Here is a 14,963-nt window from a genome sequence, read left to right as displayed (position 1 = left end):
CAGGATTCAGATTCTCTGAAAGAAGTCAATTGCCAGCAATGGACATGCTGGAAATCACTAGTGTGAATGGACTGGATATAGTCAGTGTTATTAATTTACCACTGGTTAACCTGTTCTTAAAACCCTCCAGTGACGGGGATTCCACAACCTCTCTTGGAAGCCTGTTCCAGAGCTTAACTACCCTTATTGTTAGTGAGTTTTTCCTACTATGTAACCTGAAATTCCACTGCTGTAGATTACTGCTTGTCCTACCTTCAGTGGACAGAGAACAACTGATCCCCATCCTCTTTATAACAGCCCTTAACATATCTGAAGACTTATCAGTCTAAGTATGTCACCCCACTTTGTCAACAAACCACTGATAACTACTCTGAGTACAGTCTTTCAACCAGGTGTGTACCCCCTTTTAGTAATTTCATCTAGACCAGTGGCTCTCAACCTTTCCAGACTCCTGTCCCCCTTTCAGGAGACTGATTTGTCTTGCGGACCCCCAAGTTTCACCTCACTTAAAAACTACCAGCTTACAAAATCAGACATAAAAACACAAGAAAGTGTCACAGCCACTAGTACTGAAAAATTGCTGACTTTCTCATTTTTAACCATATCATTATAAAACAAATCGCACCCCCAGGTTGAGAAACACGGATATGGTATATAAAGCAGTATAAACAAGTCATTGTATGAAATTTTAGTCTGTACTGACTTCGCTAGTGCTTTTCATGTAGCCTGTTGTAAGACTAGGCGAATATCTAGGTGAGTTGACATATGTAGCCTGACCCAAAGTTGGGTATATATAATTGTAACTTGAGGATTAACAGGTTCTTGTCCCAAGATCTAGCCCAGTAAGATTATTGTAAAATCATCATATAATTTGGGAACCCCGATGTGCACAGGTGCAACACTCACACTATAGGAACTCTCTCTCTATATATACACACAAATATATATATATATATTTATTAATAATTTAGCAAATACACACAAACTCAACAAGGCAAATAGAGATAATACAGAAAGTACATTTGGACGTCCATACTTACACCCTTATCTTTCATACTTAACCATTATCTTTCTCATCACCATCATCGTCCTCATCATCCCCGGTGGCCATCATTCTGGCCCCTCCCAAGGTCTACATCTCTCTAACCTATCTGCTGCCCCTGGGATGTTACTTTTATAGTAGGTTACGCTGACGCTGCCATGACCAATGAATATTCAATAGAGGTCCTTATTTGTATTTCCTCCCCTTAAGGTGTCTGTTTTCTATAGGTTAGTATATGTATTTGCTGTCATGGCATCTTTGTGATTGGAGGTTCTGTCTGGAACCTTCCGGATGCTGGAGTCAGCGATGTTCTGTGGGTGGCTGATGTCAGTATTCTGGACAAAATTCCCCTCTGGCAAGTCACTTTCAGTTCCCTAGAACGTATGAGTTACTTAAGTTCATCTATGCCAAAGGTTATAGGCCTCAAGCCTCATACCATCTACTAAAGCCAAATCGTACAGGATAAAAGCCTGTAGGTTCCTTGCATTACTACTAAATATAATAAAGCAGAACAACAAAGCAGTTAATCTAATACAGGTAAGCTGGCCCACACATACCCTCTGGAAGACCTCTGCATACCCCTGGTTGAGAACCACTGATCTAGACCAGGTTTCTCTTGTTTCCTTATGAGAATGTGACAGGGGACTGCATCAAAAGCCTTACTAAAAATCAAGATATCACATGTCTACAGATTTCCCCCATCTACTAGGCCAATAACCCTGTCAAAGAAGGAAATGAGTTGGTTTGGCATGATTTGTTCTTGACAAATCTCTGCTGGCTATTACTTATAACCCTATTAACCACTAGGTGCTTACAAACTGATTGTTTCATAATTTGTTCCAAATATCAAAGTTAGGCTGACTGCGCTATAGTTTCCAGGGTCCTCTTTGTTCCCCTTTTTAACGATAGATACTATGTTTGCCCATCTCCAGTCCTCACCCATCCTTCATGAGTTCAAAGACAATTGCTAATGGTTCTGAGATTGCTTCAAGTACCGTAGTGTGAAGTTCAGATCCTGCTGACGTGAATACATGAAACTTATCTAAAAATTCTTTAGCCGATTCTTTCCCTAGCAACATGCCCTGCCCTGGAAATAAAGGCCAGTGCTTAGTGCTGTTATTAGCCCTCTGGTCTGCCCACCTGCGAGGAGCACTCACCGGGGTGCTGCCGGTCTTCCCAGTGAGGATGCCTCTTGCCTTCTTTTTGGTCATGTTGAAGTTTTTCAGGTAGGCATCGTAGATGTGCTTGGAGAAAGCTTTCAGGTCAGCCACCTGCGGGTTCTGGCAGCTGATCTCGCTCACCATCAGACCCGCTACCAGCTTCCTCTTCTCTGCTTCTGGCATGCGGCCAAAACGAATTGCTGTTACATAACAAAGCGGGCATGATCAACAAGTCCTGGGAGAAACCACAAGGGGCTAGGGATGCTCCTGAGAGGACACACACATCTGCACTGGCATCAATGACCAGCTCCTGGCAGTAAGTACCCTGCGTGTACAGGACCCTGGCTCCCATGGGAACCTCTGGTTTAAAGCCTTCAGTGCGACAGAATCACCAAGGCACCATGGTGCAGAGCTCCTCCAGGCTAAGCACTGCCCTAGTGCATCAGCGTGAGGTCATTATAATCTCATGTTCCAATGAAGACTCAGTTTAGATCTACAGTGCGAGCTCTCCACTGCAGTAATTTGGGCCCACAAGAGACAGAGACCCGCTCCTCGGACAGGCACCGCTCTTCGTTCAATAAGAGGATTGTTAGGCTTTAAACTAGTGTGTTTTGGATAAAAGCACAAGAGCCTTCTGCGCTGTCCGTTTCTATGCACACTACACATTCCAGGAACAAACAGCAATCAGAGGTAGTTGCTTGGCACTTGGCCCAGAGCCCGTGCTGCGATGGACGAATGAGACCAAGGGGAAAGTTGAGGCCAAGCACTGGGTTTGGAACAAACTAGACGCCCAGAGCTACAGGCCTGAATCCAGAGACAATTCAGCCCTTAGGATAAAGTGAGTCGCGAACAGAGTATTGTATGGGTCCTCTCTGCTCTGAGTCAACTCTGAAGCACATCCTGGCCTACGCACCATTCCCTTTGTGCCGCTCCAGAGATGTGAAGAGTCCCTATGCACAGGAGAACCCGAGTGGTGTAAAGGGGGCAGAGACAGCTCTTTGCCCCCCACTCCTGGTCCCCTCTGACATGGTGGGCATGCTAGGGGTGTGGTTGGGGGCAACCTTGAAGCTGCTCTGATTTGCTCCCGGGCCTGAACTGGCCTCCAGCCCCTCTCAGGATAGATATATGGCAGAAAAGCACTTACACCCACCCATGCCCCTTCCCAGTACATCTAGCATCGCTGAGGCAAACAAGGATCAAGCCCTTTGGGTCCCAGGGAACTTTGAGAGAGCAGAGGATTTGCTCTGGTGGTTTTTTCCCCCCCTTCAAAGGTTCCCTGACTCCCTCCTCCTCACCCCCCCTTGTGCAGCATTCTGTGCACTCAGCTGCCGCTCCCCCCCAGAAGAGGCTGCACTGCAGCACTGTGCATACACAGCCTTTGTGGTGAAAGGCGCTGCAGGAAGGTAAAATACTGTTTGCTATTTTTTCTCTGGATGCCCTTTCGCTCTGTTGTCACTTGAAGGCACCATTGTAGCTGCGTGGCTTCATTCAGGAATAAGACTGTCTCTGTCTGCACCGCTATGCAGATCTGGCTGAGGTCTGGCCAGGCAGGACAATTTCTGTTTGCACAAGGGACTAGTGATTTTGAGTGCTCAGCTTGAGACGTTTTAAAGGGGCACCAGTTGTCAGAACGTGCCAGGCACCTGGCCTCTTGAAACCAGGCCCCCCTGCGGTGTCTCAATTGGGTGCCCCCACTCCTTTCCGATAACGTTGGGTACCGCGTGCACAATCGCCAAGGCTTCCCGGTGCCACCCACGCCCCTCACCATTGTGCGACATGCCCAGTGAGAGGCATTTCTGGAAGCGACAATACTGGCACTTATTCCGGTTCTTCCTCTGGATTTTACAGTTCCGGTCACACTTCTCATACTCCAGCTTCATGCGGATCGTCCGACGGAAGAAACCCTGCCGGGGGGGGGGGGGGGGGGGGGGGGGAAGTGTGTGGCAGAGGGAGCCAGGAGAGAGAAAACAGCATTACTAACAGTGCCTCAGAACAGCATCAGCTGATGCCTGCAAAAAAACTGCCTGCGGTGCTCCAGGCTTCGTGCTGCTCTGACCCTCTTAAAGGTTCACTCTGGGCGGAGAGGAGGTACCGGCAGCAAGCAGAGAAGCTGCCAAACAAAGAGACCACTTTCCACTCGGTCCTCTTGGAACAAACAGAGCCTCTATCACAAGGGGGACGATGCAGAAGCCATTGCCGAGGGCCAGGGAAGGCCTTGATGTTATGTACACAAGTCGAGAAACCAGGCGATTGCAATACCACACGGGGCCAGCAGGGAGAGACGAACAAACAAGTTCTAACTTCCCAACTCCCTCGCTGTTGACTCCAGCATTTGCTAGCCCTGAGGAATGTTTGGCAGCACCCAGGCGCTGGCTAACGCAGCCCCTCCAGCATCTGCTGTGGGGGAAGGAATTTTATAGCCATGTTCAAGCAAGGGCCGCATGCTCACCGGGCGATAAGAACACAGGTCCACTGTTGGCTTGCGGCAGAGATCAGCCAAGGAGCCTCTTTAAAAGCAAGCCCGGTGATCCCGGAGTTTTGCTATGTGAAACGCAATGCGGGGAGAAGAACAGAACTATGTTGCTGCGCAGCTGGGGAAGGCACTTGCCCTGCGGAGCTCAACTCCTGCACAATGTAGGACCCCAAGGCAGCTCCTGCCTCGCCCAAGTCAGAGCCTCTGCCCTCTGTTACTGTCTGTCTTTCCACTCCCCCACAATCATGATCCATTAACACCACAGCCCCACAGAGTTAAGGGCAAGATCAGAAGCCCAGGCTATTAGGAACTCAGTGGGTTTCAGTTTTAGTTCTCCAGGGTATCACAGAAGGGCCCAATGGACAGTGTCTATTGCATGCACTCCGTACCTTGCAGCCCTCGCATGCATGCACTCCGTAATGAAATCCTGATGCTATATCCCCACAGACCCTGCATTCCACATTCAGACTTGCAGCGGATGTCTCCTCGCAGCCCATCTGGAGTTGGTCCGATAGGGATGGAGAAGAGCTCTGGGAGAGGTCTAAAGGGATACAAAGAGGCAACAAAAAAAAGTGTTTCTAGGCTGGTGCAGCATGCACGTGGACATTTAACAGTCTTACAGAAGAGTGACTGAACAGAGAAGATCTCATCTCTTCTCCAGGTCATCAGAAGCCAGGACAGAAGCTCTCTACGGGTCAGGCTACTGGCTTCTGCACATTATTGATGGGAAACAAGAGTTTTCATATTGTAACAATTTCATTCATTTACGTTGTTTTCTTCCTTTTGGCATCTGGATTCAGGCTGGACAATGAACCCCAATGGGTAAATTCCATATTCCCAGTTCTTAGGCACTAGCCCGATGCGGTTGTGCTGGGCTTCTCAGGACTGCAGGGGAAAGATTTAAGCAACAACAAAATACTCGCTTCACAGCAAGCTTTCCCTCCCCTGACTAAAACCCACTCACTAAATTCTGGGCCTAAAATTACTTGAGCGTCCCTTGAATTTTAGTCTTCTGACTCTCAGCGAATGGCTGAGCAGAACGAATCACCTTCTTTTTAGTGAAGTGATTAAGCCTTTCAGGAGCTTGGCTGCCAATGAATCAGTTCAGAAAAAAAGATTAAAACAAGACAGACTCCATTCACACGCAAGTCCCTGTGCAGCTCGGCACATAGGAACAGACCAGTGCCTGGAACATCTGGCAGGCGCCAACAGCTGCTGCTTCAGAGGGAGGCAAGCTTCCTGCAGCACTTCATTCACATCACTGTCCATGGGGCAGAAAATTCCTTCCTTACTCGAGACAAGTTGTGGCACAGGGCGAGATTCCTCTCACTTTAAGCTGGAAATTCTATTCTTAGTTATACAAACATCTGGTCATTTTCAGCCTCTTGTTCGAGCACTCTCGGCCGAAAGCCTGGAGCTGTGGAACTTACTCCTGACAGGGCTGTACCACTCTGGCCCCCCTGCACGCTGCAAGATTTGTTTCTTTATGCAGGCATTTTCCATTGGAAAACTGGTTTCCACCCTGTGAAGCCAGCATCCATTGTTCATTGGATACACCTGCTTGATGCCCAGCTGTGCCCCTCCCACTTACCTGTATAGCTGCTAGAAGGCAGCAAACAATCTGGTCCTCCGCTTGGGTCTGAGGTTTCACCTGCTGCTATCACTGCCTCTTCCTTTTCCTCCTTCTTGACCTCAAGTACTTCCTTCTGTAGCTGTTCCATAACTGATCACCCCTCAGTGCCAAGACTGCAGCCCCTGTCATAGCTCTGGCATCATCCGCGTCTGTCCGGAGATGGACCCCTACCAGGCTGTTCCTGCTAGCCTATGGGAAAGATGGGGAAACATCAGAGGTCAACAGCAATAGAACAGCTTTTGTGTGGAGCTTTTACACCACTGGCACTCTATTACACAGCAGCCGAGGAGAGAGAGGGACTACAACCCTGCTAGTCCCACTCTGGCTTCCCTGTCTATCTAGAAAAGGAAACAGGGCCAGGGGCCTTTGGCAGGTTATTGCTGTGGCCAAGACACCTACTTCCTCCTTAGAAAGATGCTTCTCTCTCCAGACCCTGATTTTTACCAGCTTCCAGTACAAACGGTCCATTTTCATGTAGTTCATTCAGAAAGCCGCTGATTTTTTTCCACTCTAAAATCCACACAGTTGTCTAGGTCAGTCCCCATTTAGAGCCCAATAGATGCATGGATCCAGACAGCATGCCGTCCCAGAGGTAAAACACACTGCAACACAGCAGAGGGGACCAGAACCCAAGATGCTGGCCCCGTCCCTCCATTTGCAGAGCTGCAGGTACTAGGAATGCTATGGAGATGTCCCACTATAACTCAGAGTTGGAGGGTCTGATGTCACAAGGTTGGTGGCTCAGGAGCTGTAGCTAACCACCTTCCATTGGAAAAATGATTATGTGATGAGGGTGAGAGAAGAAAGGGGAAAGTAAACCAGAAGCCTTCAGCATAATTATACATTTGTTGGTCTGTACGTCTGCCCAAATCAGGCACGAGAGTAGGCCAGAGCAATCCACGTTTCTGCAGAATCCTATCCAAAGCTGCAGGGCAGAAGCTGGGCGTATCACCACATTGGGTCCTTCCAGAACAACATTGCTGAAGCCGGGGACTGAGACAGCAGCCAAGATGAAGGAATTACACCAGAGCTACTGCCTAGTTCATTTATATTTACAGGCAGGCGCAAACAGAGGAGGCCGGAGGAGAATAGGAAGGCATACAATAGGTCACCACTACTCTGGATTATACTGTACATTCCTTCCAAGGCTCTCAAAGCACTTCACAAGGGAAGGCCAGTATCATGAACCCCATTTAACAGAGAGTAAAACTGAGGCACGGAGAAATGCAGTGACTTGCCCATGGTCACATAGGGAGCTAGTGGCAGGGCTGGGAGTCCCATGCCCCGTCCACTGAATCACAAGGTCTGTGTGAACATATTACATTCCACTCATTAGGTCTGATCCTTCCACACCCACTAAGCTGACAGCTTTAATGATGTTACTAGGAGAGGGACAGGGAAACAAGTGTAGTGCCCCATGCAACAGACACTGCCAGCCAAAAGCTGAATGCTAGACGCCGCAGGTCTCTCTGCTGGCTACTTGCTAGGGCGACAGCCTCCTGTGGGCCTCTGGGATCATACTGGTTTCAATCATGCTGCGAGAAGTTACAGCATTGCTATGGCTGCATGTTTCTTTTTATTCATTTATGTTGTAACTGGCCCCCCTTGCTCTGCCAAAAATCAGTCATTTAAATAGTTTCCTATTGCTCCATGCAGCTGCCGAGCCGCACTCCACCACAAGGTCTAATAGCGACAAAATCTGCTGTACAGTCCAGCTAGTGTCTTAATCCCGGTCTTCCTTTGGGAGGATTAGCAAACTAGCTCCTCGCCTCCCCTTCCCTCTGACGCCCCCATCTCCTCCAAGACACACTGGGGCAAGGGCTAAGATTTCCTTTAGCCACACGAATCTCATAGTCACAAAGTTATACAAAAGAGTAAGTCGTGCATCATCCGTACCTCAGGTACCTCTTCCACCGCCAGCCCAGTAGCTAAGGTTGAGGTACTTCGCCCCCTTGGCTAGGCAGGTTTTTAACAGCTGTGCACAAACACCACTCCCCACCTCTTGTCAAGTGCTAGGTCTCAAAGTCAAAACGGACTCGAGCCCTGACAGTTCAGGACATAGGCTCCGTATCCCAAACGCGTTCATCCTCCAGCCCAGGTCAGCATTGACAGGGTACGTCTACATTGCAATCAAAGCCCCATGCAAGGGCCATGGCTAGCCTGGGACAACTGACTTGGGCTGCAGGGCTGGAGCTTGGGCTCTGAGACCCAATGAGGGGGCAGGGTCCCAGAGCCCGGGCTCTAGCCCGAGCGGCTACACAGCGAGTCAACTGACCCACATTCGGAGACTCAGTGTCACCGGTTTCTTATTGCAGCGTAGGCGCACCCACAGAGGCCTGGTCTACATGCAAAGTTGCACCGCTTCAGCTAAAGTGTCATTGTCAAACCGATTGTGTTACACCGGTGCAACTCAGGATGTGGACTCTCCCAAGCCAATCGAAACCTTACCTCAGGTTGGCCTGAGTGGGTAACTTTACATGCATAAGTTAAACCATAGAACCATTTACATCCATGAAAGAGTGTCCCCAGGGGGCTTCGCATCACTTGAACTACATTGATTTTTAAACCCATTCAAGTTAAACCAGTGCTACTCCTGTGCACAGACAAGCCTCGAAAGTAGGCTGTCATCTGCTGGCAGCAGGGTGGCCTGCGGGAAGTGAGTTGGTGGATCTCAGCCCAGGTCCTAGGTGGCCATACCACAAAAGCCCATCACTGGAATTGGCACTAATCAGCCCCCCCTTGCCGAGACCTTGGCAGAAGCCAAGGATTAGACAGACCATTGAGCCTGAACCTCCCCTTCCCCACAGCGGTGACCCTCCCAGAGCACAATTAGACACACTGGCAGGGCAGTAGAAGCAAACTTGCCCTGACGCTGCCCATGCTGTATATGGTTCATGCTATCATTGCCTTGGGCATATTATTCATTTGGAGTAAGGAAACAAGACAGTCCTGTCCTCACTCCCCCCTCTGCTAGTCCTCTTAGCTCATTGGATCCCACATTCCTGGGAGATGTGCCTATGTCCATGCACACTACCCTTCTTCCACTGCTGGTGCACTTGGGTTGCATCCAGCTCCTTTTATTTACATGGGACCTCGCAGCACGGGGCAGGTCACAGCTCACGTGCAAGGAGAAAGTTCTGAGAGACAGGGGAAGCCCAAGATGGTGTTGAAAGATCACAAGTCAAACTAGAGCATGAAGGCAAATGCACATCAAGCTCTATGCCTGCACTGCTGATTGGAGCACAAGTCCCAGGCAGGAGTCCCGGACCCTACAGTCCCTGTTCAGTGAGAGTTCCCCTAATCTAGGAATTGCAAGATGCTGAAGGCAGGAGTGCTTTGATAGCAAAGTCTGAACTCTCTCCCCCCAGGGATTTAGCACTATGCACCGATACATTTCAAGCGTCTGGGGAAGGTACATTCCAGGCTCCTGGTAAGCATAACTACCCCATTTTCGTTTCCAGTGGAGCCAGAGAGACAGAATACTGTACAGTCTTAAACAAGTGCAGAGAGCTCCCTTTCAGTGCCTCCTCAAGAATACTGAGGGACCATTCACATGTGGTGTTATTGTTGGCACACCCGCCTGGTAGGATGTGGTACACGCGGAGGGAAAACTATTCACCGTAGTTTGTGTGCAAGGAGCTGAATTTTTTTTTTTTTTATTTAATACCCATCTCTCTCTACACACACACACACACACACACACACACACACACACACACACACACACACACACACCCTCCTCCCCCCAAAATCTATCTATAAATGAATGCACAAGCTTCAGGAAAATCCTGTTGCCTGGAACATCTGGTGGGGGGCTGGGAGGAAAAGTCCATGTAGGAGAAGCAAATAGTCTACAGTGGAACCCACACACAAGCGTATTGTTCAACTTTTGATTAGCTACCTTTTGTCTCTGGGACCCATCTGGGAGGGCAAGCATAGAGGACTTATTTTAAACCAAACGTCTATGTAGTTCCCATTAGCTTCATCATCTTCACGGTACGTTGCCATTGGAATAACACTGCCACATTCCTCCAGATGGGTTTTAGGCATGCAGTAATTCACACCTTTTGGCAGTCAGTAAAATAATATTGCACAGGACTGATAGCTGGCTGCTCTGGGTAGGCATTGCCTAGACTCTGAATCAGGGACAGCATCGTCTTCACCCATTGCTTTAAGTGGGCCAGTTTTGCCTAGAGCAACACAGGCCAAATTCCTGGAGGTTTTGGGGGGTGAATGTTAGGATAGTGAAAGGGGTTGAACTGACAAGTCCGAAGTCTACTGATTAACCACAGCACAGGAAATGTAGAGAGAAAGATATTACAAGCTTCACCCCACATTGCTTCCCTACAGGATTTCGCATCTTGGAGGGACACCATCTCTTTAGGTTTGAAGATAGATCAGTCTCCACAGCCCATGCTGTTCTTGGTCTCTCTGCCGCCAATTACTGCCAGTTGCAATGGCAGCTTTTGTAATATGGACCCAGCCGCTGAGACCCATGAAACCATTTTCATAAAGGCCACTGATGAGCTGAGAATAATTTTTGGTCATTATCAGTCGGGGCTGGATATGAACGGCCAGCCTAGAGGTGAAACGTATGGGGAAGTTGTAAATTACTCCCAGTAATGTGCTTAGTGCTCTAAGACAACCTGGTTTCTAGGCCCTGCTCTGCCAATAATCTGCTGTGTGACCTTGGGAAGTCACTTCCCTTCTCTATGCCTCATATTCCCAATCTGTAAAATGGGCCCAACGTTCCTGACCCCATCCCCGAAGAGTGCTTTGAGATCCATACAGAGAATGCCTATATGAGTGCTATGTAATAATATTCTGATATTATTATAGCCCATCAGCAAAAGCCAGGAGCTCTTTAACCTGATCAGTGGAAGTGCCACAGAATTATTTATACTCCTGTATTTTCTCGTCATCATTTCCCTGCATTCTAAACAATTACCAAGGGAGATAAAAATAGGGATTAATTTCTTACTGGAAAGAGGACGCACTTAAGAACCTCGGCAATTTCACTGGCTGAAAGTAAAGCCAAACAGCATCCAAAGGAAAGCGAACGCGGTAAGTAGGAAAGCAGCTGTTAACAGAGAAGCAATCAATACAAAGTGACGGAAGTGGAGGGGCGCAGGAGCACAAAGCTAGAGTGAGAGCTGTGAAATGTTTTGAATGATCGGCGAGCAGAGCACAACAACATAGAAAAACCGATTTCTACGTGGCTGTGCGGTTAGTGGGGGACTGGCTGCTTGGTGGCCTCTATGAAGTGAGCTGGCGAGGCTCAGGCTAGTGATAGAGAAGGTTGGCCTACTGGTTGGGATGCTACCCTGGGACTCCGGGGACCCTGGTTTAATTCCCTGCTCCACCACAGACTCCCTTTGTGACCTTGGGCAAGTCCCTCTTAGGGTATACGTCTACACTGCAACACCACACCCGTGGCTGGCCCATGTCAGCTGACTCAGGCTGACCCTCCTCTGTGGTGGGGTCCCCGGGCTCAGGCTCCAACCCAAATGTCTACGCTGCAATTTTATACCTCTTTAGCCTGAGCCCAAGTCAGCTGACATGGGCCAGCCCTGGGTGTTTTGCTGCAGTGTAAACATACCCTTAGTGTCTTTCTGCCTCAGTTCCCCATCTGTACAACAGGGATAATAGCACTGCCCTGCCTCACAGGGGGGTGATGAGGATAAAGTAAGACTTGGATTACATAGTTCCCAGGGGATTGTGTCCACATCACACAGCTTAGGTGGCTAACTAACCACCAAGATGCTGAAGTCCCCTTTCGTCTCTAGAGATGGGGCCACAAAAACCAGAGGTCATGTGCTAGCATGGGCAGCTTGTTGTGTTGCTGCCTATACTGTACCTGTCCCATGGTCAGAGGGCCATCAGTGGGACACATTCCCCAACACTAAGTAGAAGCCACAGTATCCAAGCCGTTAAGGAAGAGGTTGCTTCATTAAAATATTTAAGCATGTTTGCCACAAGTGGCTTAAGAAACAAACGTGATGACGCTTCAAAAGCTGCCTCCACACTGCACAGGTGCCCAGCGTTTGCCCTGCTCAGACGATTCACATTCGGTACGTGGTGTTGATTAAACAGGGCCTAATCTTAAGAGCCAACAAGGGCCCTTGATGCCAGAGTTAAGCAGAACACCAGGAAAGCTCCCCAACGGCGAGATCTTTTACCCCTTCCATGGAATAACCTCCCATGGGAAGGGGTAAAATCCACAGAGTTCTCACTTCTTTGAGCAACAGAAAACTTGAGGTAAATTCTTTGGAGCAGGGACGGTCATTTTCTATGTTTGCACAGCCCCTAACACAGCGGCGCCCCAATCCCAATCAAAGTCCCTAAGCACTACTACACAAACCACCACTCCCCTTGAATTGCCTCTCCAGCCAGCTTTACAGAATCACAGCCCAATTTTTCCCCAGATGCAGGTACCTTACGTAGAACACCCAAATAAGTCACCTGATTTTCAGAGGCGCTGAGCAGCCATGAGTCCCAGTGCAGGTGCTCGGCATCTCTGAAAACTCAGGTCACTTTTATTTAGGTACCTACATACAGATTTAGACGCCTAACTTTAGGCACTCAAGTTTGAAAGGTTCAGACACAAGGTTTGAAGTGCCATGCAAAAGATGCCAAAGTCTGCTTAAATTAATCGAGAAAAGTAGCAAGCTTCTCGATTTCTCTCAGCACTGGAATCTTCCACCACACACCCGAAAGTTAATTTGCGGCCTTAATACCCAACAACCTGATGACAATTGTCTCCATCTCCAAAGATGCTTTATGTAGATGGTCCCAAGGCAACAGGACAATCAGAACGAAATCCCTTCAAAGCACAAAGGATGGTGTTGGCTGATAGGACTGTTGATTTAGGATTACAAAGACTTTCAGCAAATAAAATCCAGTTACTCCCCCACATCTTCCAGCTTCTTTCCAGCATAAGTTACTCTCTCCAAGAACTGCAATTTTAACTTCAGGCTTTGAGGAAGTTTTACCTGGCTCAGTGCAACACAGAAACCGGTCCTCTCTTCCACTTCCCTGCCTGGATAGAGGAGACGAGTGCCACACCAACAGCTCACTTCTGCAACACTGATAGCTGCGGCAGTGAAAAGCGCGATAAAGTAACTAGGGAACCTGTAACAGCCCAGTCATCCCCTGACTAGATCCCTTGGACTTGTTTATTCCCAGGGGGAAGGATTAAAGCCAGGGAGAAAGTTACATACAACGGACACCCAGTCACGCTAGTGTCTGTCTAGCTTCTGAGCACACAGAGCACAACCGGAAAGAACTTGGGGGTGGGAGGGTGACAAGGGCGGAGCCCTAATATGCTCCCATTGCAGTATCACAACCAGCAGATGGGGATTCTAGGCCCGGGAGGTGGGTATGGCATAGTCGGGGGAAGATTCCCCTCTATCAGAACAAACCCATTTTACATAAACAACTACACAAGGGCACAGTACTAAAATGGGGGGCGGGGGTTATGAGAAGGCCGCACAGTCTCCAAGGAACCTTCAACTCAAGACTACTTCCTAATCTTCCCTGAGCCTCTCTGGGGAATCAGACTCCTCTCAAAGCTGCTTCTTAGCCTGTGGGATGAGGTGGGGGGCCCCACAAACCCAGTTAAAATAGCAAAGGGTGAGAAAGTCACGTGACCCCTGATCTGCCAAGCCTCCCCTCCGCCCTCCAATTCAAATATGCTCCTGTAGCTGTAATTAAAGCAGCAGGTGGATCACCCTCTGTCCCTGCTTTCACAGCAGCCCCTGAAGCACTCAGCTACAGGAGCACCTCCTATTTGTACAAGGCTGCGGGCTCAGGTACAAGCCTACTGGCCCAAGCGTCTCTCCTCTGCTCCAGCGAGTCTCAACTAAGCTGCAATAGCACATGCAAACTCACCCATGGACACCCCCCCCCCCCCCCCCCCCCCCCCCCCCCGCCGCCACCACCACAAAACAGTACAAAGCAAGGAGAGGGAGGCACAAGACAAAAGGGTAAATCAGAGGGCAAACCAAGGAAAGAAACAAACATAATAACAGGGAACAGAGCCAGCTAACGGGAGAGTAAATGTGCACAAAGACAGCCCGAAGCAGCTGTGCCCAGGGCATGGAACATGGGGAACAGATGCTGATGCACAGCTGGCCACCCATCAAAGGGGGACTCCACCACCACAGAGCAATAAGCTATTCAGAAAGGTCCGAGGGGGCTCCAACATAGAGGAAGCAGTTTCCAACACCCAGGGTGAAATCCTGACCCCGCTGAAGTGAACGGCAAAACTGCCATTGACTCGAAACTGGACTAAGTTCTCACCCCGGTAGTTAGTAACTGCAGCTCACAAACGTGGGCTTAAGGCTGGTCCCAGTTCATTAGCATCCAGATCTTGTGGCTAGGTTCGCAGTAGCTGGAAGTTCAATGAGGAAGTGCCCATGTCACTTGTGTCCTAGCGTAGGAGGAAGAATGGAGTGACGTCCCAGTTTCTCTCCAACATTAAACCAATGCATCAGCTGCAAGTCACCATGAGAAAGGTACATGCATACAGGCACGTACACACAAAGTGCTGGAAGCCAGAGGGTCGGCGGTCATAGCGACGGGGGCAAGGAAGGGCTTGTAATAATGACAACGTCATCTGAAAATTTAAAAGACAATTAATGACCGAAGTCCTCC

General features: G+C 49.1%; 1 protein-coding gene across 4 annotated transcripts in view; it reads right to left on the bottom strand.

The window, feature by feature from the left end:
• The window catches only part of PPARD (peroxisome proliferator activated receptor delta), a 32,130-nt gene that overhangs the window by 2,876 nt on the left and 14,291 nt on the right, over window positions 1-14,963 (bottom strand). For 3 of the 4 annotated variants that reach the window (XM_024200233.2, XM_024200235.2, XM_024200236.2), the window contains 4 exons: window positions 6,267-6,497; window positions 5,065-5,216; window positions 3,968-4,106; window positions 2,200-2,402 (listed from right to left, as the gene is read on the bottom strand). In XM_024200233.2, the coding sequence (XP_024056001.2) occupies window positions 2,200-2,402; window positions 3,968-4,106; window positions 5,065-5,216; window positions 6,267-6,396 (624 nt within the window). In that variant the 5' untranslated portion in view covers window positions 6,397-6,497. Of the gene's footprint in view, window positions 1-2,199; window positions 2,403-3,967; window positions 4,107-5,064; window positions 5,217-5,443; window positions 6,228-6,266; window positions 6,498-14,963 lie in introns of those variants that run through there. The other variant, XM_024200237.2, reaches the window with a different exon arrangement.

This window comes from Terrapene carolina, unplaced genomic scaffold (assembly GCF_002925995.2).
Source record: "Terrapene carolina triunguis isolate 2854851 unplaced genomic scaffold, T_m_triunguis-2.0 Scaffold604, whole genome shotgun sequence".
NCBI lineage: Eukaryota > Metazoa > Chordata > Testudines > Emydidae > Terrapene > Terrapene triunguis.
Note: the sequence above shows the minus strand (reverse complement) of the source record. Positions and strands in the feature narration are given on the sequence as shown.